We start from the raw sequence: 26,211 nt of genomic DNA on the forward strand, positions 1-26,211 counted from the left end.
TCGCATCTCCCAGGAGTTTCAGAAGGGGTATCTGTCATCCAGACCCCTTATTTATTTATTTATTTTATTCCCTTTCCTGACTGCTTTTCCTTTATATTTGTATGTGGACTGTACGTTCTGTCTGATATTCTCCATTTTTTCACCAGTGCTGCCTGCTCTATGGAGTGGAGCTCAGCAGAGCTGGCTGGAGAGAGCTGTGTGGGTGTTGGCTCTGTGCAGTTTATTGCCACAAATACTTTTTGAAACATTTGCTTTCTGCTGCATGACGGGTTTGCTTCCCTTGGGCATTTTTCCATTATTAGAATGTTAATGGAAAACAGTTCCTGTCCTCTCCTGGTGAAGTTGGTATATCTGGAAGCTATGTATGTCTTTCCTCCTTCAGGTTTTTGTAAGAAAAGGTTTAAACTCTCCTGTGCTGCTCAACAAAATTTTCTGTGCTGCCTTTCTCTGCTTTTCCATAGATTTCCCATTGCTACCGTTTGCTCTTTCGTTTTGGTAATGTAGCTCCATTTTAGTAAGAAAGTGATCGCTTCTACCAATAGCCCCAGATGTTTTTGTCTACAGCCATTTCCTTCAGAAAGGGATCTTTAATTTTGCATAAAGATTGTTCCTAAAATAAACACTGCATTTCTGTGGATTAATTTGTTTGATTTCTTGTTGTCAGTAGTAATTCTTCTTGCGTTAAGATGTGAAATGGCGTGTGGGTAAGTGTTGTTCTTCTGTTTTGTTACTTTTTAAAATTTCAGTTGTGCAGAGCTCAGTATTTGACTTTACACAACATTCTCGATAGGTTTTTAATTTCATAATTTCATTTCTCGTATATTCAAAGATGCTAGTCATCTTATTCTGACTCTTAAGTAGAAGAAAATTACCTTAAATATATATCTCTGACAAAGATCTTGTGCCTGTTTGCTTTACGCAGCCTGTAGTGCCCTAAAGAATGGGCCATGGTGCATGCCAGGTGGCAGAGATCTGTAGAGGTTCAGTGATATGTAAGATGAAATGTATTTTAAAAAAATATTAAATGCTTCTGCTAATAGGAAGGGGAGTGATAGAACTAGAACAAGAGGAATTGCTGGTGGGGTAATATATCTCTTTCCTCAGTTTGCCTCGTTGAAGCAAGGGCTTGTCCTAGGAGTTTGTGGCTGCTGTATGAAGCACGTGTTGCATACACCTTAGGTCTTCGATTTTTGCCTCTATTTGGTCAGTCAGTGCATCCTGCTGAAGGACAGCAGAGGGACAAACCAGTTCTATTTAGTAATTTCAAGTTTATGGTCCCCCTTTTTGCATCTGGTATGCACAGTTTCCTTCCTGTCTTTTAAAATCAGTATCTAATTTGGGTACATGTATATTCCATTTTCGGCTGAAAAAATGTTGAAGTTCCTTTTGACATCATTTAACAACTGAGCTAATTAAATTTGTTTTCTCTCAACTTTAGAGGCACTCTTAGCTCATTAGGAATATTTTTCAGTGGTTTAACATAGTGCTCTCTTACTCTGTTTTAAGCAGGCAGCATACAGAGTGTATTTGAAGTAATGTCTGCTCTTACCTCTGTAGAAGAACATGTTTTGTGGTTCAGTAGTTAGTGTCTGGAGAATAACAAATCTGCCATTTCAAGTGAAGCTTGGTATAAAGACTGAGTTAAAGGAGTAGATTAAATGAGATAAACCCACGCTTGTTTGTTTAATGCAGCAATAAAATATATTTTTTTAAATGGTTCAGAAAGGACTTGACTGAACTTCAGTACACTCATATATTTTGGAATATATATATATTGAAAATACACTTTCAATACAGAATCTCAAAGGTGAGCTCTCTGAAGCAGTGATTTGTCGCCTCTGTTTTTCACTACTTGGTGAACACTGAGAGCAGGCAGCCTGGCTTTTGTAAGAAAAACTAAATATTAAAGTGATTTGTGACATGTGCGAAGTAGTAACAGAAGATGGATAGAATTAAGTCAGAATAGTACAAAACAAAAATATAAGCAGAAACTTTTTTTATGTGGTCTGCAAAATGCCTACTTTCAAGGCTTCTATTTTCTAGTCCAGGACTATGTTTATTGTGACTATTTTCTGGAAGGGTTTGTGAGATGAAGTTTTTAGCTCTGTTTGAGACACAGCTGCCACTAAAGTCTCTTGTCACCCCCAATGAGGTAACATTATTTAATCTTAGCGTGTGGAATTGCTGCTCTGAAAGGTAAAAAGGTGAATCGAAATTGCTGAAAAATGTATTTTATGCTGCAGTATAGTATTCTGTGTCAGGTGGAAAACCTTGCAGAGCTAGTTAACCTTTTGACCAATTTATTAAAATGTCATTGGGCATTGTTCAAAGCAAACTACAACAGTAACCTAGATTATTATGGTAGTGGATACTAGTTTACAGCATTGTATTTTCTTTTTCTTAAGATAGGCTACTGCCTTTATCCAGTATTTGCTCTCCTATTGTGATCTTCATCTGCCCTATGAAAGGTCTTCGTTGCTTTTTCCCCTCCTTTACCATCCTTTTGTGCAAGTTCCCAGCTGTGGATATGCATCCCTGCATGCCCACCTGCAGCGTGCCAGGCGGTGGTGGCTTTGGTGGGGAGTCCATACTCATCCTTGGTTTGTGTGGGGGCTTTGTTTGTAATCCAGTTGGCAGACTGAGCTGTGTACCAATTTCTGGTTCACAGACCTTGCTGAACGGGTGTGTTTTTCCTATTCTAAACAAAAGTCCGGTTTGATTTTGCTGTGTGCCTCAGGGTGTCCCCCTGTGGTTGGCAGTAGGAGGTGCTGGCGCCCATCTCTGCCTGCGGGACCAAACCCCGGTGGCTGGGTAGCACGATCATGTCTGTAGCTACCAGTGGGGCTGTACTGGGTCTGGCTGAGGCCCACAGCAGCCCTCATAGTGCTGTGCTTGTACTGGCAGCTAGAAAGGTGGTGATAACACACTTTTGGCTACTGCCCAGCAGCACTCACGCAGCACCAAGGCTGTCTCTCCAACCTTCCCCCCAGTAGGCTGGGGGTGGGCAAGGTCTTGGGAGGAGGGGACATAGCCAGGACAGCTGACCCAAAGTGACCAAAGGGATATTCTGTACCATATGATGTCAGCTCAGATAGAAAAGCTAAGTGAAAGGGGGAGGAAGGGGGGGGGGGGGCATTTGTATTTATGATGTTTGTCTTCTGGAGCATCTGCTAAGCTTACTGAAGCCCTGGAAGTGGCCAAACATAACCAGCTGATGGGAAGTAGAGAATAACATCTTCTCTTTTCTTTCACTTCTGCACACATGACTTTTGCTATTGCTTCATTAAACTGCCTTTATCTTGACCCACAAGGGTTTTTTTCTGTCGTATTTTGTACCCCCCTGTTCTGCTGAGGGAGGGGAGTGATAGAGCAGCTTGGTGGGCACCTGGTGTCCAGCCAAGGTCAACGCACCACAGGGGCATTAGTCTTCTGCTGAGCCTGCTTGCTGTTGTAGGGAGATATTTATTGCAGGCCAAGTCTGCATGTGTACTGCCTCCTATTTAAGTGAAAAATGCAGTTTTAAATTTCATTAAATAATTTTGCTGGATTGTAACTCCCTTCAGAAGCAGAGAGTAGGAGTGACTTTGGAAGAGTCTTCTGCACCCGCTGCTGTTGAAGGGAGCAGTTAAAACCACATTGCTAGGCACAAGGAGGGGGGCAGGGACACTTCCCTTCCCTTGTTCGGCGGTAGTAACCTGTCAGTGTGTTTAATTTGTCTGCCAACAGGCTGTTACACAGTGACATTTCTAGTTCTCTTTATTTCCTGAGCAGTATGTGTTTTGGATAAAGTTGGGTCTGGGTCCAGGTTTACAGTGCCTTGAACTTAATGTGGGATATTTAGGTCTGAGGTTTCCAGTTAGTGGGTTTTTATTTCTTTTTTGCAGTTTTCCGCCAGTGGTGCTGTCCAGGCAAGGTCAAGTAGTGAAGACTGGTTTGGGTAGGCGTCATGTGTGCTGACATGCTGTTTGTGTGCCTGTCAAGGGCGATTATGTGAAATCTCTTAAATGAACAGAGCAGGTATGACTTCTGACGTAGCCTTTTGCAGCCTAGGAGGAAAAATGTAGAATAAAGGCTGATCTTAGACTTCTGGATGTACATCGTAAAGCGCGTAAATACACCTCTAGCAAAAAAATAGCAGAGTGACTCTGGAGCTGTCAGCTCTTTGCCACAGTCTCAGGGCCACTTCGGGGCTTTCTCTGAGTTTTTCCCACTGGCCCATGATGGATTTCACCTCTCTATGTAGGAGAATACCTGCGGGACAGTGCTGTCACTTGCTCGTCACCTCTGTCAGTGACCTGGTAACAGGGGTGACAGTTCAGAGTAGATGCCCTGTGCTGTGAATGTTCAGTCTGTCCCAGAACTGGTCTGAGATGGAGGACTGATTTCATGGCTACTTGTGTAATCCTTTTGGTAGGGGTACTTTGTTGTTGTAATTCCCCGTGTCACTCAATTTTAACCCTTTTGCTGAGTAAACAGGCTCCTTTTTGCTATGTAAGGTGTAGTGGTTCTCCTGCTGGTATTAATGTTCTAGCTTCATTGAAGCCGCTGACCAGCTGCTATAGAGCTAATAACTGGGACTGAATGTGAATGCAAGCCAAATCTTTATTTCCCTCATAAATGGGTAAGGAAATACTTGGGGGGGGGGGGAAGCTTTTGTTTTTAGAGGAAAATCAGTAAAGATCGGATTTTTCTTTTTGTTTATTTTCTTTATAGCCAAAGTTTTGCCCTATGTAGTGCAAAAATACAGTTGACATTTATGTGCTTGTACATTTTTTTAACTTATTATTTTGAAACCAGTGGGAGGTAGTTCTCCAGCTTTTATCGCTGCATTACAGACCATAATGCAAAACTTCCCCAGCCCTTGAGAGATTCATAGGATAAAAATGGTTTGAAACAGTAATTCCTCTTACAGGTCTGAAGCTTACCTGTTTCAATACAGTGTTGAACGTTGTTTTATCTGCTCTTTTGTATACAGAAAGCCATTATTAGATTGCATTAAGCTCAAAATTCATAACTATTTCCTAAAAATTGATTGTGGAAAATATCCTTGCAAGAGATCATCAGGTCTGTATTCATCCCACCTGATGAGGTTGCACAGGTGCCTCTGTCATCCCTAGTGTGACTTATTTTTAAGTGCCCATTTGTCTTGTTCAGAGTATTTTTCTCATTTCCCTTTAAAATAAGCAAACATTTCAGTCTACAGAACCTTTGCTGTTTTTATCCGTAACAAATACTTATGTGGATCTACATATATCTCCTAAAAATTTAACTACTAATTTAATAAAAAATATTGTCTTACAAAGATGCGAACTTTTTCTAATAAAGGTATTGTGACCAGTTTTAGTTGTTTGGAGGATTGTCAGTGAAATGCTAAAAGAAAATAAAATTTGAACGATGTGTTTCAGTATTGCAGTAGTTGTTTCATCAGGGATAGGTAGGGTCTGTCCCCAAGCAGAGCTTTAAACCTCACTAAGGTGTTTGCTCTTCTGTCTCTACAGTCATGTTTAGCAACCTTCTGTAAATAGATTTTTTTCACCAGCAAACACATTAGAGTGGTTGTGAGTTCATAGGCGGCATGTGTGGTGTTTATTTCCCCCATGCATGGATGATGCACGTGTCAGCATGCAGAAGAAATGGCAGAAGACTCATCCCCAAGACTTGTGTTTCTTGATTTGTTTTTCCGATTGAGGGATTTGGCATTATAATATACAGCTGAAATATTCTGCCCAAGCATTAAGTTTTAATTCTGCATATGTTTTGTGGTACAGAACAGGAAAATGTTTCTGGAGCAGTATAATAAACCTGTCGTAATTCAGGGCTGTTTACTTGCCCTACAATTAGTTCAGAGTCCTTGTAGGTGTAACCCTCTATACTGTTTTCTTTCCCAAAGCAATTAGTTGTTGAGTACATGCCTTCTCAAATGTGCCCCTGATGAGTTTGCAGCCTGTCTGCTGTGTACGTGTGATTCTGTCTTGTTTGTACCAGTCTTTGTGCACAAAGCAGAGAAGGAAACAGTAACATAATCTGGGACTTGCAGGATTTTTCTATGCATGCATTTATATGGTAACTTATTTTTTTTCTAGCTTCTGTTTAGTGTGTTCCAGCACTGAAAAAGAAAGTATTTGGAGACTTAAATACAGCAAAGCTTTTTTGTCAGAAGATCATATGGTGATAGATGCCTTAGAAATGTGGATAGGTATTCTGCAAAAGTACCTGTCACTCAGAAAACCATTTAGTTCTGCTCATCCAGTGGTGTATAAAACCCTTTAATTTAGCTTGATGTTTAGGCTTGCATTGTGAGTATAGAATGCTGGGAAATGCTATTGCTCTGTCTTCGCACTGAGAAAATCAGGAGGGTTCTAATTAAGATGACAAAACAGCAGTGAGTTGAAAGCTTGCAAAGTTTTGGACAGGAAGAAAGGTCTAGCGCTTTGCTGTTTGACACAGTTTGTAACTTGAGTGATGCCTGTGGAGGTGAAAACCTACATCTGCCTCTCTTATTTATTTATTCTCTCTTTTGGCTCCCTCTTTTCACTTTCCCCTGAAATTTTTAATGCTACTATCTACAAGATTAAAGTCTTGGTTAAGCGGGTAGTGTATCTGATGGTGCAGAGCAGCTCCCAGCTATAGGCTGAGATATTTGGGAGGGGAAAAGCACCTGAAAATTTTCCTGAGCCATCTGTGTGAAGTTCTTACCAAGACAGGAGACAGATAATAAAATTGAATTATCAGGTTATAGTGATTTTGAATGCCTGCCTCCCTTTGTGTGAGATATATGAATTATATAAAGTATATATGCATAATATACACATTAAATCAAATATACAGTTTACCATCATATTTTATAAATGAAACATACTTGCGTCTCATTCTTTCTCTCAGGTATATATTTTTTTCTAAATGTACTCAAGCACTCTTCTTCGAGGTATAGCGCATAACATGCGCAAGGGATACACGTTTGGTAGGTGCGTTCTGACTTGCCGTGTACCCACGGTAAGAGTGCAGGCAGTGTGGGAAGACTGGGAGCTTGCTAGAGAAATCGGAGCTGGGTAGGAGGCAAGGATCAGTCAGATCCACTGGGAAGAAAAGCAAAGGTGCTGCCAGCTGTCTAGGAGGAATTAAATTGATCTTTTTGGTCTTGGGTTGGGTTTTTAGAAGTAACTCTTCTCTAAATGTAGTCAATTTCTGTTTTGTATCTCCATGTTGGAATGTATGCAGAATTACACATAGGCGTTGGATTCATCTCTGTCAACTGTTTGCAGGGAGGCTGAGGTGAGCAGCTGATAATTTAGGCTTTATTTAGCAGGATGGGCTGAGTGTGTGGGAGCCTAGCAAAGGGATTTTGTTCTTTTTTGGGAAAACTAGTGATTTTTTAAGTGCAATTTAGTATTAGTGTGTTCTCTGTTCTCATGCATGTTCTTACTGTTCTCATGCAAGCCCCTTTAACCTCTATTTTTCTAGGCCACAACCCTCCTTTAAAGCTGCTTTATGCTTTAGCGTGCTTCCCCTACATAGCAACCTTCTATTTTAGCAACTGCATTTCTTATATTGAGAAGATACATATCTTGTCACCTTTCTTTGTGAAAGAATTGATGAGGCTTCCCTTGTGCCACCCAGCTTTGACATCCATGAGGCTCTCCACAGTTGATACATGCTCCTGTCTTTTTTTTCCAGAGTTGATCATGGTGTCCTGGGTCACCTCCTCTCCTTCACTCTGGGCCTTTTTGGCTACCTGAAGCCATCTGGCCTCTGCAGTAAAGGCGTTGCCCATAGACTGAGCGCACCAGTGCCTAAGAAATCATTGCCACTTCACCTTCTGCATGCTGTGGCCATTCCTGCCATTCTTCTCAGCGTTGAAGCCCTCGAGTGAGCCTTGCTAGATTAGTTCAGACTCTGATTTTGGTGCTGGATTAATGGATATCCAGGTAGCTCACCTGCTGTAGAGTGGGCAGCCACTGGTGAAGCTGCTTTTTGTTTGTTCAGTGCTACATGTAATGCTGGATGGGTGGAAGTTGGTAAAGAAAACATAGGAAGTAAATGTACCTAGTGAGGAAATAACTGATGAGTGCTCAACGTTGGTGTTGGAGGAGCAGAGAGAAGCAAAGTTGTCTCCAGTTTCTTTTCTGCTAGGGAAGAGGAAAGAGAGAAAATATAGTAAATATTAAAAACAAAGCCCTGGGGCGAGAGGAATAAATACAAAAAAGGGATAAGATAAAAAATGTAACTTTGAGAAAAAATATCTGGAGGGGGAAAAATTGAATTGTGTAACTACAGAGCAGGAAACCTAAAATCAGAGAGAGAGATGTACAGATAGATAATACTGTAAGTTACTGTAGCATTAGTTTGTTGCAGAAGAAAATCAAACATCTGGAAAGTGAAGGAAAACTAGCACTAGGAGCAGGTTAATGGAAGTAGACACGTGGTGGTGTGACTTCCTAGTTGATGATAAAAAAGTAATTTATGGTGGTTACCAGCAATAAGGCCACTGACACAGAGGAAAACCAGATGCCGTTAGTTAAGTTCTCCCCTGTCTTTGCATCTGGAGATTTTGTTAAGACAGATCACCTTTATGACTTTGTTCCTACAGGATGTAAGAATAAACATGTAATTGCTGTTCAGAATGGGCATTTGTATTAAATAGCCTAATACAGTTTACCTCAATTTTTTTAATTCTATCTGAACATCATTTAGCCTTCATCATAAAATTATTAGTGCTAAGGGACATATTTTGAAGATTGTAAGGAGCACTTAGGGTCATTTTAGTTGGGGATGGATAAGTCCCCTTAAACAATTGAACTAATCTTCCTGCCAAGACAGAGCGTAGCATGCTATATGCAGATGTATATATGGTGTTTTATGAGCAGCAAGTCTAATGAAGTCTCTCTCTGCTCTGCCTCCCTCTTTCTTTGTCTCTTAATAGGTGCCTTTTACATGTGCCCTGTGCTGCTGTGCTCCATCTTCCTCCCTCTTTGACTTGACACAACTGCTGTCCCTGGGCTGGAAATGGCAGGGTGTCGGCCAGCCGCTGCACCTTGGAGTGAGCCATCATGCCCTCCTTCCTTTTAACGAGGGCTTTAGTACACTGTCTTCCTACGCTGGCCTGTCAGCTTTCCCAAAATGTGCAGGCAGGTTGTATGTATGAGATATTTAGCTTTTTAACAAAATTTGTTGAAGCTGGTTGTGGGCTCAACAAATAGTAGGAGAGAAGGCTGAGTGTTAACAGAGCTGCATATGCCTGATTTCCTTAGGAAGTTAGCTAAAAATAGTATTATGCTTTAATACTTATCTACAAGCCAAGAAGCTGACATCATCTATTGTCTGTGAGCCCTGTTTGTGGACAATAAAAATAAGTAAGTATGGCGCTTCTCTATGTGTCAATTTAGAAGAGAGAGAGCTGAAATTTCCTAACCATTGGTTACTTAGAGGTAGTATGCATCTCAGTACTTTCGTACTTACTTTTTTTACCCAAATGCATCCTATCTTTTTTGGTTTTAGGGGTTTTTTGCCTTTTTTTTTTTTTTGCCCTTTCTTCTTTTTTTTTTTTGTTTTCTTTTTTTAAATAGATAACAACTGTTTTGATGTAGTTGACTACTTAGGACCTGATTTGTATATTAAAAATATTTTAATAAATGTGCAGAAATTGTGTGAGAACTAATCTAAATACACGCCCAATTAGAAGCACATCTAGAAAATAGTATGTTGCGTATATTAAATACTCTGCTATCATTATTTTATGTTGTGGTAGACTGCTTGGGCCTTTGGGGTAGGTATTGTACTCTGCATGCCATGTAGCACTTTGCCAAGTGGCCCGAGTTTCACTGAGTTCTAATGAAAGTTTCCCTATGGCAGCCAGTTTTAGCAGCATAATAATGAAAACTCTCTTCAGATAGTTCATACCTCTCCCTGTTTGTGTTACCCAAATCCAGAGCCTCCTTATGTGCATGTAGCTGCTGCTTTATTGCCAAGATGAATACAGCTGCTGTTGGAGCAACAGCCCTCATACAAACACTTAGATTTCCATGTAACTAGGCTTTTTGTCTAATGTTCTCTATTAAATACCTGCTAGTTCACAAACAGTGGAAAAATTGATCTCTTCAAGGGCAGTTCTACTACTAGTGTGAAAATATAGCACTTAATGGAACAAGCAATAATAAAATACTGTCTCTGGTACAGTTTTGTAATTCAGGTGCTTATTTTTATGCCTTGAATATTACCTTTGTGTGTTGTTCCAATCTTCTCTGTTGTCAGTGTCCTATTAGATGATTATAAAAAACATTTTTAAAATAGCCACATATTTTGGTTATAAGATTTAAAAGAAGGCTGCATTTTATCAATGCGATAATAGTGTTTGGTGATTTGAAGTGTGATTCCATGTTGAAATCTGCAGACATAAGCAGCTCCTCTATCAGCACAACTTAGCTGTTTATTCAGTCACTCTTCTGATGCCAGTCATCTTCTTATGAGTTCTAGCTGCTGTTAATAATGCTTAACTGTAAGCTTAGGGCAAATCAGTTTTAGCTGTTTAACCCCATCACAGGCAACAGATTTCTGATTTGATTAGAAATATTTGCAGTCGAACTGGAAGACGCATTTAAAGCCCTGCATGTTGCTGTTTAGTCTGGCACTCGCCACAAAGATGCAGAACAGAATAGCAATGATCTTGGTAGGCTTATAGGTGTGTTTACACAATACAACAGCAACGTAACAGGCTTTGCTGTGCTTTGAGTGGATGGGATGCTAACATAGTCACAGTGCCCCTGGAGATGAGGTTGAGCAATCCTGCATCTGCCCCAGACATTCTATGTAGTTAAGTACAATCTTTAGTGGAACAAAACTCACAGGGAAATGAGCGCTGCTTGATATTTAATGAAGAACTGGAGATTAATGAGACCAACAGCTTAGCTACTTCATTTACTTGGTAAACACACAGTAGAGTAAGAGAGAACACATTAATGGATTTGAAAATACAGCATTGAAAATCTGTTCTGACAGCTTCATGGTTTTTGTTGTTCGTTGCAGACCAAATGATCCTGGGCAATCATTTGCCTATCTCAACTGATACTAAGACTTGATGTACTTAGGGTTTATTCAGAGTAAGTGTCTGTAATAGTTGCTCACTTAGCATAGTATGTTTCATCATTTACAAACAAGTAGTTCACAGACGTTTTAAAGAACTGTGTCAATTACTGCATGCCTGGGAAGCTGACAGCCAATAGCTTTTGTTGTGATGCTCTACCCCTGAATTCTAGAGCAGGAACCACTTCTTCTCTTGAACGTCTTATTGCACCTGACAATAAAACCAAATACATATTTATCTCATCATTCTTGCCTTCTGGAGACAATAAATAGATAATCTAGAATGAAGTTTAAAAACTGTTTTCAGGGTTGAGCTTGTAATGAAGGATCTTGAATTCACGGTGAATATTAGAAAAATTATTTCAATTATTTTTTAGTAGTATTATGAAAAAATGCAGTGGGGAATTATTTACTTAATTTCATTCTGAACTAAGACAGCTTTTTTATTTCAGGCCGATACTTAAATAGAAAGAATTGTTCAGCTGGAAAACCAAAAGAGAAGAACGTGCTTTTAAAATCAGATAGTGGTCAGCCCTGAAGCACAGTTCCTGTTCCTCTAAATTTTTTTGTATAAAGCACATACAGTATAACATATCTTGAACATGTTACGAAGCAAGTGGGCGGTGGACATTCTCTGTATTAATTGTGTTATAAATGGTGCGTTCAAAGAATATTAAAGTCCCCAAATTGAACCCTCGAAAAGTAGGAAATGTCAGGAATTAAAGTTCCCTTTCAAACTTAATTCATCTTGCCATTCCCCTCGTGTTACACAAATTCCAGAACTACAGATTCTTTCCTGCCTTATCAAGTAGCACTGGGCACATAATGGGCAGCTTCTCAGCGTCTTTCTCATCTCTTCTTTGTTTTGTGGGCTCAGGTCTTCTGCTATTCAAATCTTGTTGCAAGGTAAGTTGCACAGTAGTGCTTGTGGACCTCAGTGTTTTTCCTAGTCTGTCAGGAGGTTTCTCAGGTTTATCCTTGCACTGCAGATGGTGAGTTGATATACAGAGTCATTTTGCAAAGGGCTGCTAATCTAGTGCTCTTTTCTAAGTGCCCAGATAATACTGAGCATTATCATAGAATTATGTACTGGTTCATTTTCTTAGCAAAGCTGCTGTTGTTGATTGAGGGTTGTAATTCTTGATTACTCCGGCAGTCTTTAAATCAAGCCTTAGTTAGAGTTGGATGTGCAGAGTATTGGGAACTTGCAGCCAAGGATTCCCTATGTAAAATTTGTGTTTTGCCTCACAGTGAACAAGCACTGTCTGGAGGCAGAGGAACCATTTTTTTTTTTCTGCTGTCATGAGAGACTTGATTTCACTTTTTACAGTCTACTGCACACCTTGTGTTCTGTCACGAAAGGAAGAGATCCTTCAAATAACTGTTATCTTCATTTCGTGCTGCAGATTTGCTCCTACAGCTAGCATATTTTATGCATTCCATCTAGTGCCCCTGTAAGCACTGGGGAGAGAGAGAAGTTTGTACTTCGGGTAAGTAAAGACTTGTCAGAACGAAGGAGGTCTGATTAAAGTTGCACATGGACTATGCTGCTTTGGCTGAACTTCCCAAAGTTTGAGCGCTGTGCGGAAAGTTTTCGAACCACGTAAAGTTTTCCAAAGTTGTTAGTAGTAGGTTAAAGTCTGCATATTGGAAACATAAACTGATTAGCTGAGAGCGTTGGGGAGGCTACTAGCCTAGCCAAATACAAGTTTTTTGGAATATAGTACATAAAAAAAAAATTCATACATAGAACAGTACCTTGTGTATTGATTTCGGTTGTGAGACCGTACCTTCAGTTCAAAGAGTGGTGAAAGTTAGTCCAATGAATGGGAGGTACCTGAATATGTCAGGATATTTAGGGTAATAATTTAGAATATAATGGTTAAGATAATGATCCAGAATATTTCAGGATAATAGAAATTAACTGGAACCTCATGCCATATACTTTGCACTTTTCACTTGTAGTGCCACATGCCAATTACTTATAATCCCATTACTGTATATTTTCTTGGCTCCCTTCAGAGAGAGGAGCCTGTTGTGCCATGTGTCCTGATCTGCAGATGCACAGAACAACGGCTTGAGGACAACCTCAGAGAGGTAGTTCATTAAATCCCCCTTGGCTGTGGTGTGGGTGTTATTCCTGAATTACTGAGAATTGTGAGTTGTCTAGTAACCATCCCTACTCCAAAATCCCTGTCCTGATCCTGATGTCATAACTGGCAACAAGTAAACGAACCATTCATTCTTTAGTCACAGAATAACACGGTTTGGCTCTGTTGGACTTTCCTCTATCCTTGTGAGAACTAGTTTTCTAGGTTCCTGCTCTTAATATTTCATATAAAGAAAATAGTAATTTCAGTACGGGAATATGGGGAAGTGTGATAGGAAGCAGGTGAAGAAATAATGAGGGAAAGCAGAATGGAAAGGAGCATTTATGAGTTTTGGGCATGCATCTAGTGCAGAACTTGGTTTTAGTAACAAAAGCATTCAGTAGTGTAATATTCCTCCTTGATTTCATCCCTATTGTGGAACAGAAATCTTTACTAGGGTGGTGTTGACCTCTAAGTGATGACCTTTTAAGACTTCATTAGCATGTCATCAGCCTCCTGACTGGCACCTCTGAGAGCAAAATTAGCTGTGCCACATCTTATCAGTCTGCCAGCCTGGGAACCCTTCTGCAGCAGCTGCTTAGTACTTCAGGGTTCGGAGTAAAATGAATATATGGTGTTCTAGCTAGAATATGTGACAAGTCAAGGGGAACTCTCTCCTGAATTTATGTCCTGTAGTGTGGTGCTTAGGTTTCCAGCAAAACATTCGTAACTGTAAATGTTATTAGCCTTCAGAGTATTTCATCTGCCTGAGCTGTGCTGCATTTATTTAGTTTAAATAGAAAATATGTGCATGTAGTGATTATGTCATGCATTAGGAATATTGAATTGTGTTTGAAATTCTGTTACACTAGCAGGTATTAAATGTGATTGTGAAATGACCCATGCAGGCTGTGTGAAATCACAAACAACTTTTTTTTTTTTTTTACCAGTGAAATTGATATTGTTGTAGTATACTAATACTTACTCAGAATGAACGCAGAACATATCTGGAGAAATCTCAGATAATATTAGTTATTTCTGATTCTAAAGGCAAAAAGGATCCAGGTTCTCGCTGTGTATTATAAATATATATATATTTCCACTATAAAAATATGGAAAAAAATTCCTCTTAGTCTTATCAACTATATCTCTCATTTTAGAACAGAATTTTTTATTGTATTACAGTTTTGTAGAAAAATCTGTGTGGTTTGGCTGAGTCTGACATGCTCTACCAGTAGCGTTTATTTACTTCATTATGGAATAAAAAAATAAAATACACAGTTTGCCCTACTTAATGCATTTATACTTAAGGTATTAAAAATATTCTTAATATTCCTTACCAGTTTACATTGCCTTAAAATATTTTAACAATAAGGAGAAAAAAATTATTAGTTGTTGTTCAGAATATTTTTAAGCCAAGCTGTTAGAGTTTAACTCTTATGGAGATAAAAGTCACAGAGAGAATAGTGACATCTCAGTGTAATCTAGACAGTTATTTCAGCCTGTGTATTTAAGGAGTACTGTCCTGATTTGGCATGAAGGAGAAAGCGTTGCTACCTAGAACAGGGTAGCAGCTAAAAGAAAATAACCAAGCTACCCTGACAGCAGCCAAACCAGCTGACTTTTTATTAATTATTAATGAAGAATACATTCATGTGAAGTCCTTCATTGTCTGAAGTGTCAGACTTCTTGCTATTTCAAAATGAAATATAATAAACCTCTCAGTGAAAAGTTTCTATTTATATACCTTCAAGCTCCAGAAGGGATAATTGTGGTAAATAAGAGCCAGTATCTTTTTGAGTGCCTGATTTGTTATTTTTTATAAAATCTGGTTTGTAATTGTTTTCCCTGATGTACTGTTAGTCTTTTGATTGTCCAACTAATCAACTGAATCTGTATAAATCTGAATAATTTCAGAATTATTCAATTGGGAATAATTCTGAAAAATTATTTTATGTTATTCCTTATTATTCTAAAAGGAACAGCTGTGCTGAGATAGTTTAGTATAAATTTTTTTCCCTGATGGCCAAAGGTGTTCTTTGTTCTTTATTTTTCTTAAGACCAAACCCCACTACAAGCAAGTGAAATTGTATTGTGAGGGTTTTTTCTGTTGTGTCAAAAAGACTTTGTCCATTAGAATAGCAATTTCTTCATTTCATTTTTGTCCTACTTTATTTCTTTATTAGCATCTTTGACATTTTTCCTTCTTTTAATATTGAAAACAAGTTAGTTCAGCTTCAGGTTTGTTTTATCTATCACCTGGCATATCGTATAAAAAAAGTCAATGAAAAAAGGAAGGAAAAAAAGAGGGAATGTTGATGGATCTCCAGGTTAACTGCTTTCCTCAGTAACTGACTGTCCTAAATAGCTAAGTTACTTCTAAATTCTACTGTCATGGTTGTCTGATATTTTTTCTGTGGTGCCTCATTTGCTGTCTTCCACTTCTAAAATGGGAGGGGGGGGTGGGGGGGGAAGGTGAGATTCGGTAGAATGTTGGTTTCTTTGAGTTTGTGTTCCAGATTCCAAGGCTGCATTTTCTTACAAGCAGAGCGGCAGGATGCAAGATTTTCTCAACCTTTGTGAGATAACCCAAAGTTTTAATTTTTGTGGCACTGAGAAGGCATATGGCAGTCTTTAAATGTAGTGAGACGTGTAGTGAGAGCCACTGGCAGAACAGAGAGGGTGACTCGGGAGCAGTCCAGTGCTCTGTCCCGTGGGGAGTCTTTGCATTGTTGTTGGATCTAGTAGAGTGAGCCAAAAGCAAAGCTTTTAATTGCATCAGGAGAATGGGCAATGTTTCTTCATTTGCATTTTCGGTCACTGCAGCCTATTACGAGCTATCAGGATGATGAAAAAATTCAATTATTACAGAAAAGCTTGATAAGAGTTACAAATGAACCTCTTTTTTCCATTTTCCTTCATCCAGTCAGCCTCTGTTCTCTGTTGATTTTGTTCCTCCTGCTGTTCCTGTATATTGCAGGCACTTGTAATTTTCCTCTTGAGCTGTCTCTGCATACTTCTTGCGAAAAATAAAACAGAATGGAGAAAGCCCTCTCAATGCCTTTTTTCTTTTTTTTTTTTTTTAACTTAATATACTGTTGTTCTTCAGAGCTAATAGACGTGTGGGAATTCAAGCAAGATGAAAAGAAAACACCTAACAGGAAGACTATGTCATTTTTGATTGAAAAATGTTCCTGAACTAACTTGAAGATTTAATGATAGTTCCGTTAAAACAAGGAGTAAAGAACATCTTTCACCAACACCTAAAGGGTCTAAAATGTTTTGGTGAGTAAACAAAAAAAGAAAAAAATATCAAGGTACCAGAGCTGGAAAGTGAGAACACCAGATATTTCTACTAATTTTCACTAATGGTTGGTGGCATCTCCCTATGAAATAACAAAGCCACAACATGTGTTTTTTGCGATTTAAAAGTAGAACTGTTTGCCAGTCTACTGACATAGTAATTCATGTCATTGATCATTGCAGATCAAAACCAACAGCCTGTTCTCTAGTTGGTAATGCAGTATGGCAGAATGATAGTAGAATATCAGTTCATTTGATGCAAATTAAAATTAACAGGGAATTTGATGGTGGTGGTACTGGTTGTAATGCATGATAAATTTCAAAGGTGCAATACAAGAAATGAGGTTCTAAATGGCAAGCTTTGTTTTCAACTGTATATTAATAGAAACTTGATTTTGGGGCAAAATGTCTTCTCTGGTAGCAACTGTAGCTAGTGGTAAAAATGTTTGAATAGGCTTTTCTGTGGTAGTTCTGAAGAAGGGTGTTGTGATCATTGAAGCTGTGTTGCAATGAACTTCTTCAAAGCCTGAACAAAGTCTAGAACGGAGTAATTAAAAATTGGGTGTTAGTTTGAGTAAGGCTTATTCTTATTCAAATAAGGAAGTAGGAAACTTGGATTTAGATTCATGTTTTACATTTTCAGTTTTCTAAGGGAGAATTGGTTAGATCTGGTTTATATAGTAAATCTTTTTGTTGGCCAGAGAAGAAAGTTCTACAGGTTAGATAAGCAGCTGTAGTTTTATCTTTATTTGGTTACATAGGTTAATCTTTATATTTCTGTTAGAAGGTGCTAAATGATTCTTCTTTTTATTTACATGAGAATAAGGTTCCCCAAATATGTGCATCACTCATGCATATTTTACTAATATTATCATATTATACTAATATTATAATCATTAATTCAGAATGGTGGCCTGTCTGATGTATAGCAAGGATAACCACTAGTAATATTTCATGCTGTCTTCCAAGGTGTCAGTAGGGCTAGCTGTGCTTGATAAAAATAAAAACGTATACTTGAAACACTGTGCTAACACATAACTCACTTTTAAATGTGATGTATTTCAGGCTCTACTTGCAAGGGATTTAGGATTTAAAAGAAATAGACAAACCTGTCACAGCACTCTCCAAACTATCAAGCTTCAACAAGGTCTTTTACCATCTCATACCAACATACTCTTCATGCCAATCCCTCTGCTGCCTTCTCTTCGTCTCACCTCATCCAGTGCTTGCTCTCTCAGTTCTCTTGCATCTTCCTCGGCTGCTCTCTCTTCATTGACTCTCAACCACTTAACTTAGCCAGTCACACCTGCACCTTATCTACATCAGCCAACCCGCTGGCCCTGAAGCCAGCCCACAGCTGTATATTATCAATGTTAATTAACCCAGCTTCATTCCTCTACACAAACCAAGTTAAAACTGTCTTACTGAATAAAGTAACCCATATACTAAGAATGGTAAGAAAGGGAAAGTATTAATATATTTCTTTAACTTGATAAGGAGGGAGATACAGCAAATATTATTGTCCTGTTTTAAGACCCTTTATCCTTCTGGATTTTTGAGCTAATGATTTAATCTCTGCTGGTTTTATTAATAGATTATGCAAGCTTTCCTATTTCAAATTGAATTTGACTTGTTCACTTGGTTTTATTAATGAAAATAGCTTCTGCACTGGCAGAAGAAGCAGTTATTGACAGAAACTAGTTGAACGTTTGGTCAGCAACTCGCATCAATTGAACCTTTTTAAAGCATCGGTTGAAAATATAAGGGAAAACTTAAACAAACACCCTGAGGGCTAAGCCCAGGACAGACAAAACTCTCAAGTTATTTAATAGTTAATTTTTTGAAGGAAAAATTCTTAATTTAAACACCTTCCTTTGACCCTTCCTTCCGCTCCCATTTATCTTGCACAGATTTCTGCCCCAGCTTTGACTAGGAACAGCACTGCAGGAGTTCATTGTGGTGGTCGGAGGAGACTGTAGCATAATATTATTCACTGGCTTTTGGAAGTACGAAATTTATTCTTGCCAAACACCAGTCCCTGGCTTTAGAGCTGTATTAACAGCTGTGTTTCTGGACTTGTATCTAGCACTGAACAGGAGCAGTTTTATGTTCTGCTTAGACTTTTTTCCTTTCTGTTATTCTCCCTTCTATTCTCATTTGCACCTCACCTTGAATTTTAGGAGGATCATGGATTTTTTTTCTGAGTTTCTTCTCTGCAGGAGGTCTTTGTGAGGGCCTGTGCTAGAGCATCCTATCTTGCAGGCAGCCCTTTTGCAGAGCCCTGAGTGCTTCCCCACAGCAGCTGAGTAGAAAATCCTGGAAAAACCTCCAGGATGTAGCTGCTAGTGTAAGTTATATGGAATTTGTTCCAAATAGTCATCTGCTGTTGTTTGGCACCCTCTGACCGTCTTGAAAACGTATTTTCTACCAACTTATAACTGTTTACTTGTTTGATTTTCTCAGGTTTTTCCCTGACAAAATCAAGGCTGAGGTTGAGGTAATGGGGACTTGCAAAGTGCATGTTCCTCTTTTTGGTGCGGAGTGGAATCTTCTGGCTAAGATTCTCTGGCCCATCACGGTCCAGACTGTATTTAGAGACACATTCTCCAAATGTTTTATTAGCTAGTAAGATGTGATCAGAAAAAAACATTCAAAGCCTGGCAGCGTTGGAAACTATTGTGAAAAGATGTACTAGAGCACATGCTTGAATGGAATGGAACATTCGTAAGGGGGAGAATGGTGAGGGTTTGGATGAAGTAACAGAGCAGCAAGTGATGGATGGTCGCCAGCTGCTACTAGTAAGACAAGTTAGTTGTACTTGGAGAAGTTATTGTATCGGTTGCAGAAGGGGTTACTTTTGATGACTTGAGTAAGGTCATCCTTTTATAATTTTTCTTGTCCGCTTTACTGAAGACCAAGTAATAATGTAGTCCTGTTTGAAGGGTAACTTAGCCAAAACACGTCACAATGTTCTGCTGTCGGTAGTGTAGATTTAAAGAGTTATTTTTTCCAAGTGTGATAATATTTCTACTTCCCAAAATAATACGTATATACAAATGTCTTAAGATGGAGGACAGCAGCTGTGTGGACACCAGGCTGCACCAGTAGTGTTGAGAATGTAAATATTTTCAAGGAACGTTGGTGTGAACTAGAAAGAAGGTATTCTATAGCAAAATGCAAAATATTTCTTGAAGCTCTGCTTTTGGGCTGAGTAGAAGTTAAATAATAATGGGAAGATAGGCTTTTCTTTTAATTTAGATATAATCAAGGGTCTTTATTGATAATCTTTATGAACTTTTGTCTGCCTGTAAGTAGTGAAGGCTTGAGATAACTGACTGTGGTGGAATTCAGTTCTCTGTGCAGTGGTCTATCATTTCTTATGCCTTTACTGTTGAGTTCTTCCCTTTATAAACAGAAGATAATCGAAGCTTGGAGTTGCCAGTGTTGAAATGAGGAAGTCAGAAATGAAGTGAGAAAATGGGAAGTGGGGGTTAGATTCTGTGAGTGTAGTGAAGACTAGTGCAGCCTGGATTACTGATTTACATAAACTGACAGTATTCGCTGTTTTAAGGCTTTTGCACTTCATTTGCTGACATGTTCATTTGTAATTTTTTAAAACTTCTGTTGAGAGTTTTGTTCAACAGAAAAGTGTGCATCTTCAGGAAAATTAATATGCAATCAGTCATCTGTGTACACGGTGAAATTTGTAATGCTACAGAGGTTATACATAGCTGGCAAAAACTTGCATTCACATGCTTTTTTTCATTCCAGGAAATATGAAGTTGGCTTTAAGAATGCTCTTGGTGGTGTTAACTATTTTATTTTTTATTGGAGAAATCCAATAAGATATATTGATCCTTGTAAAAGAAAGGGAGGTAGATAAGGATATTTTGCAAGCTGCTGCTCTGTTCTAATCATTCCTTTTTTTTTTTTTTTTCTATTGCTTATTGCTTTCTGTGGTGGCTTGAAGGAAATGATTTTCCACTTGATTGTGTATGTGTTATTTTATGACAGTTGGAGACATACTAATTTATTACAGAATGGATATGAAATTTTTCTAGTGATGAGAAGTGGGAGGAAGAGCATAGAGAAAGTTTTCCTTATGACAGTTAAAAATAACGCGAAAAATTTGCTTGGGAAAAAACCCCAACATTTTGGCAGAACTTTAAGGCTATTTTGAGACACCAGCTTGTCTTCTCTTTGTTTGTTAAGGTCCCCTTGGAATCAGAAGTGAACAAAGCGGTGGCTTTTCTGGATGCCCTCTGTTAGTAAAAATATGATTCTTCTGACACTAATGTGACAAACTCAGAACAAAAGTGAAAAGAAATAGTTTATGTCTTATCAGAAGAAAAAAGGTGTAATTCTGTTAGATTTTCAGGGAAATAGGGAACAGTTTTCTGCTGTGGTCTGGTCTCACAAGTGTAAAAAAAAAAAAAAATAAATAATGGGAGTATGCCAACACGGGCTGCCTGTATAGTTACTTAACCCATAAGAGTAGCTCTTAGAGTGTCAGCAAAACAGAAAGTGGAAATTTACTTACATCATGATGGATTCACCCAATGGCAGAAATACAGTAAGTTTTTTTTGTAGCATCCAGTCTTTTCCAGAGCCGATTTGACTGATCAGATCTGTGGAGCTGACACCATTCTACTTGAACACTCCTTAGCCTGCTGTCTGAGGGTCTCAGCAGTGCTGGGACACCTGCTATGCTTTCTGTGTCTCCGGAGACTATGGCATTGCTTCTTTCTTGGCAGGTCTGAAAGATTTCCTGGGTTTAGGCTTTTTATTACTTTGTCCAAAATGGAGCTTCACATCCTGACTGCCTTAGACTCTCAGATCTGTGCTAACTTCCAGGGTATTTCAGGGCTTAAACACTACAGTGTCCTAGATCTCCATCCGTATTGGCTTTCTGGGGCACCCACTGCGTGTATAGGTGTGTGTTATGTGTCACCCTGTTTTAGGATGTCATTGCTATTTACTTAGTAGTATAAAATACACACAAATTAGGCAAAATTGTATACTCTCTGCTCTGTTTCCTCTTCTGGAATGTTGTTTGGCTCAGGAGGAAGATCCAGGATTCTTTTGTGAGAGCACATATGTTCATTCCTTCTCCACCTCAAACCCGCCCAAAGCCTGCCTGCGCCAGCTCTGTCCTCTTGCCTCCTTTGGTAGCTTCCAGTCCCCAGTCTTCTTTTCTTAGACAGCTAAGTAGCTTTTTCAGCTTTCGTTAGTCCTTAAAATATTTGGTTTAAGTACAGATGTTTTAGTTGGCTTAATTTGGTGGGTACATGCTAAGGTCATGTTTAGAAAGGATAGACTAAGGCACTCCAAGATGTGGCAGCTTTCTTAGTAGCAACTTCTTAAAATCTGAAGGTTTTCATAGGCTCTGTGTAAACTCTTTCCCTGAATCGTTACACATGGCTATTGATTTGAAATTAATTTGTGTTGCTAAGTGCAAACGGTCTCTTACAGACTGCTGTGTGAGCCTTAAGGTGTTATGTGGCGTACAGCAAGAAACAATCATTCTTCTAAAATGTTTTGAGTCTGAGTCGATACACTGAGGTTAGGAATTCAGGAGAATAACTTATGTAAATTCACATAGTAAGTTTGTGGCAGGGTTGGGTAACGCTTACCCTGAATCTCAGGGGTCTCAGCCTTTTGCCTCAACTATAATTACAACCTTCCCTTTGTCATGCTGAAGAAAAGACAATACCAGAAATACCAGTAGCTGATGGCCTGCGGGTGCTGTGGAATACAATGTATGTACCCAAAGCCAAGGCATGAAGCAAACCTTTTGAGATGAGGGTCTCAAAAATTGTTTTTTACTTTGTTCATCTTGGTATTTTGAAGAAATGAAGTACTGTGAACTCACAGAATATATTTCCATATTCAGTTGATCAAAATAATTTAGAGCATCTCCTGTCAGCATTGGTGAAAAGTGACTAAGATCTTAAAAAGACTTCAGGAATGGATTGACTGTTTTCCACTTATTCATGTGGGAGCAAGGTGGTGTCCAGTTGTGGGAGTTTCATCTGCATATCTCAAACAAGAAACGTAAGGTAAACCACGGAAAAAAATTAAAAACTCTCATTAACTGATTTTCAGTATGCAGGTATAATCGTATTGAGGACAAATCATTGTCGTCTTTGAAGTTGCACAGATTGGAGACAGTGTCAAGTTTTAAAAGTTGAAAAAGAGAAAATAAAGTTGACGCTAATGATTTTTTCAAAGGCTGATAACTTTCAGCCAGATTCACCTTGCTAGTACTTGTGCTATAAAAATATGTCAAATTGAACCTTGTCTCCTTTCTGTGCTGTTCTTCAGTTCTGTGAGTCTTCAAATAGAATATTTGGAACTTTCCTTAATGTTGCAAAAAGTGAATTTTAAAACTTTTTTCCTGTGGTATTTTTGAGTATCATAGCCTGTTGCTGGTAAATGAAAACAGACTAACTCTGCTGATACCTGGAAGACTTCCAGTTGCCTTAAGACCAAGGCAGGCTGAAGAGTGATAAAGGGAACAGGCAGACCTGTCCAGCGCTGCTGTCACTAAACTACTGATGTGTTACGTGCCTGAGTGTTTATTGAAAAAAGGCTAAGGTTCAGGCGGGTCACAGATTCTCAGAAAAAGCTGCCAACAGCAATGACGTCAATGCCAGTTCTGATGCTTGTATTTTATGGTGACTGATCTGCTGGTATTTGGACTGAAACTACTGAGGTTATTGAATAGTATAAATTGGTATAAATCTATTAACTTCTTTGGAGCTCCTCTCATTTATGACAGGACCATAGCCCGAGTTATTGAATAGATGTCCTATATATTTTTAATTTTTTTTATTTTATCTTTTTTGCCTGTGTGGCTTTTGGATTTTTGGTGATTTTTTTGACAATAAAAAGTGAAGGAACTCAATTGTGATTTCAGCTACATGGATGTGTACTTTGGAAAAATATGCTGTCGAGCTTTTGAATGCATTAGAAGTGGCAGGTTTTCCGGCAAGCCTCCAAATCCCTCCCACATATCTGGACATTATATAATCAAATCCTCGGTGTGTTTCATGTCGCTAGGACAAAGTACAAACAGCAAAGTGAAATTAATTCTTGTCCTTATATAAAAGGAGGTTGTGAGCTGCCGAATTTTGCAACGTTATTACAGCAAAAGTAGCAAGGAATTTTTGGTGTTGGTGATGAGGACCAAGTACAGATTGGATCCAAAGTAAATGCGGGCAGCAGGTGGAACTGGTGATACAAGTAATTTTTCTGCACAACTAGGATGCAGATGAGGGGCAGGCAGAGTAAGGCAGCCATTGTCTTTTTGGAGGTGGTCAGAGGCCAGTTGGGTCTTCAAATCATAAGACGTCATTGTACCTTCACACATTTGAAGAAATTTAAGACAATGAGGGAACACTTAAACATCATAGTTTAATAAGAGTATTTTTTTATTCGCTTTGTTATGTTCCATTTTGTAGTTTGTCTCTCTCGCTGGCAATGGTCATGATTTACAAAGTGTGGGAAATCTCTATTTTTAAAAGTGTGTATAGAATGAAGATGTTACATTGAACATTTCTCTGCATCCAAAACCTGTTACTTTTTAGAAATGTGAACTTGTGGTATTTTGACCAAAAAAATCATTCCACCAAGGTCTTGGGGTGTATAAAAAGTGATGGTGTTTTTGATCTGCATTTACTGAAGGGTTAGAAGTTTCTGTGGCTTTCACTGAGCAGTGATGTGCTTCAGGTGTGGCAGGCAGCCTGGTAGGCACTGGTGGCATCACGATCCAGTCCCTCCTTACAGCCAAGGCTTTTTCAAAACCTCACTTTGTTGTATAAATGTGTGATAAGCTGTGTTGAATAACATATTTAATAAATATTGTCAAAAGTGTTCAACAAAGTTGTTAGATGCTAACTCATGAACTATTGCTTTGCCATCCCGTGATTTGGTGGTCTCCCCTGCCTGTTTCTGAGTAGGCTTTCAGGTTTTGGATATTTTCTTTTACTAGCTGTTGCAGCTCTTCTTTTCCCGGTGCTTTACACAGTATTGCCTGTCCAGTATAGTACCTCTTTTTTTTTTCCAATTTCTGATACTGTGTTTCTCTTCTTTATTTCATACTGTGTTTTCCTGTTTCTCATGCTATTCCACATACCTGAAGTAACTGCCCACTGCAAAATGTAGGAACCATAATAAGCAAAGCAACAGAAATGAAAGCTGAAATCCCTCTTGTGTTCCTTTTAAAGACAGCAAGGGCCTACAAAATCCTCTGCATTTAGTCCATCTGCAAAGTGGAAGAAGAAAACTAGACCACCAAACCCTAAAGCCTCCATTTGTCTCTACCAAAAAGTACTGTAAATTTTTCCTGCAGAGCTAGCAACTCGTAATAATTGGTTTACAAATCGGAGATGTATGGTTTTTAATGTATAGCTTCAGTCTAGATATACACCAGTAGGAAAAAGAAAAGGTTAATGACCAGTTCTTCCTGGACTGGTCCAGATCCTTAGGCAGTTCTCAGTGGATCGATTTGTGTATAGTGTTGGATGGGACATGAGCATTATTCCAACCAGAAAAACTGCAGCGTGGCAATCTGCTGACCTGGGAGTTAACTAAAGCTGTAGCATGGCCTGGAGCAGATGAATAATTGGGCCCTTACTGAAAATTTTGTTTGGACTTGCTTCACTTCTGACTCATCTGTATTTTGGTTCCTGTGGTTGATGCACCAGGCATGCCATACTGCCCTTTCCCGCTGCTTTCTAGACCCAGAAAGGCAGATGCATGTCCAGTTGGTGCTCTCTGAGGATGAAAGTCCATATGCTGCAATAAATCTCATGCTGGAAAACTGACAGAACTACAGCAGTGGAGGAAAGTTAGTTAATGTTAAACTACTAGGCAATGACAGCTTTTCTCCATACTTAAAAAGCACATGCTGGTCTAGTAAATTCGCTGCTTGGAGTTTAGTTAATTCAGATATTTTTAATAGCTCTCAAAGGACCTATTTAGTTTAATTTATCTGTTTATTTTGGTAGTGTATCGGATTACAATGTAACAGGATTTTAATGTGAGAAGTGTTGGTTATACCAGAGTTCTGTCCAGCCCTCTCTCCTGTCTCCTGCAGGAGCTGATGCCAGAATGTAAAACAGAGAAGCGTAACAATATTTCTTCAGAATACCTAGTTGCCCTGAAATTGCATCCTGAGAACTTCCTGAGCAGTCACTGTGTATTTTGCAATTCTTAGTGAATTTGTCTTCCAGGAACCTGACTAATCCCTTTTGAACACTTCAGTAGAAGCTTCAGTGTCATGTGGAAGGCAGTTCCACAGCATTAACGTGGCTGAAGTGCCTCCTCCTTTTGTGTGGTTTGAATCTGTCTGTACTAGTTGCGTTTGTTCCCAATTCCTACAACATATTTTCTGAGCATATTTGAAGCTTGTAATTTTTGAAGATGAATTTAGATATTTTTTTCCTGTGTGCCCCAGTTTTTTGGCATTTATTTGCTGTTTTGTTGACCAGTAACTAAGACATTTTTTGTAGCCGATACTAGTATGCTATGTTATATCATCTGTAGACTTTGCCATCTTAGTAAATTTACTTCATGGTTTTGAATGTGTTGAAAAACAACTGAGAACAGTTGTTGAAAAGTGGCCATTTCATCCTGTGCTTCATTTCCTATCTTTTAAGCAATTAGTGCCTGGCCTTTTTAAGCACTGAATGTCTGCTTAGTTTCAAAAGCAGGTGACCTTGTAAAGCCTTCTGGAAGC

At 38.8% G+C, this 26,211-nt stretch overlaps 1 protein-coding gene across 3 annotated transcripts in view; it reads left to right on the forward strand.

Moving 5' to 3' along the window:
* CCNY (cyclin Y) overlaps positions 1–26,211 on the forward strand; it is a 129,325-nt gene that overhangs the window by 36,070 nt on the left and 67,044 nt on the right. The window contains exon 1 of one of the 3 annotated variants that reach the window (XM_013296421.3): positions 16,192–16,451. The exons of the other annotated variants lie outside the window; for them this stretch is intronic. Within the exon in view, the coding sequence (XP_013151875.2) occupies positions 16,382–16,451 (70 nt within the window). The 5' untranslated portion in view covers positions 16,192–16,381. Of the gene's footprint in view, positions 1–16,191; positions 16,452–26,211 lie in introns of those variants that run through there. 3 annotated transcript variants of the gene reach the window in all.

This window comes from Falco peregrinus, chromosome 5, assembly GCF_023634155.1.
Source record: "Falco peregrinus isolate bFalPer1 chromosome 5, bFalPer1.pri, whole genome shotgun sequence".
Lineage (NCBI taxonomy): Eukaryota > Metazoa > Chordata > Aves > Falconiformes > Falconidae > Falco > Falco peregrinus.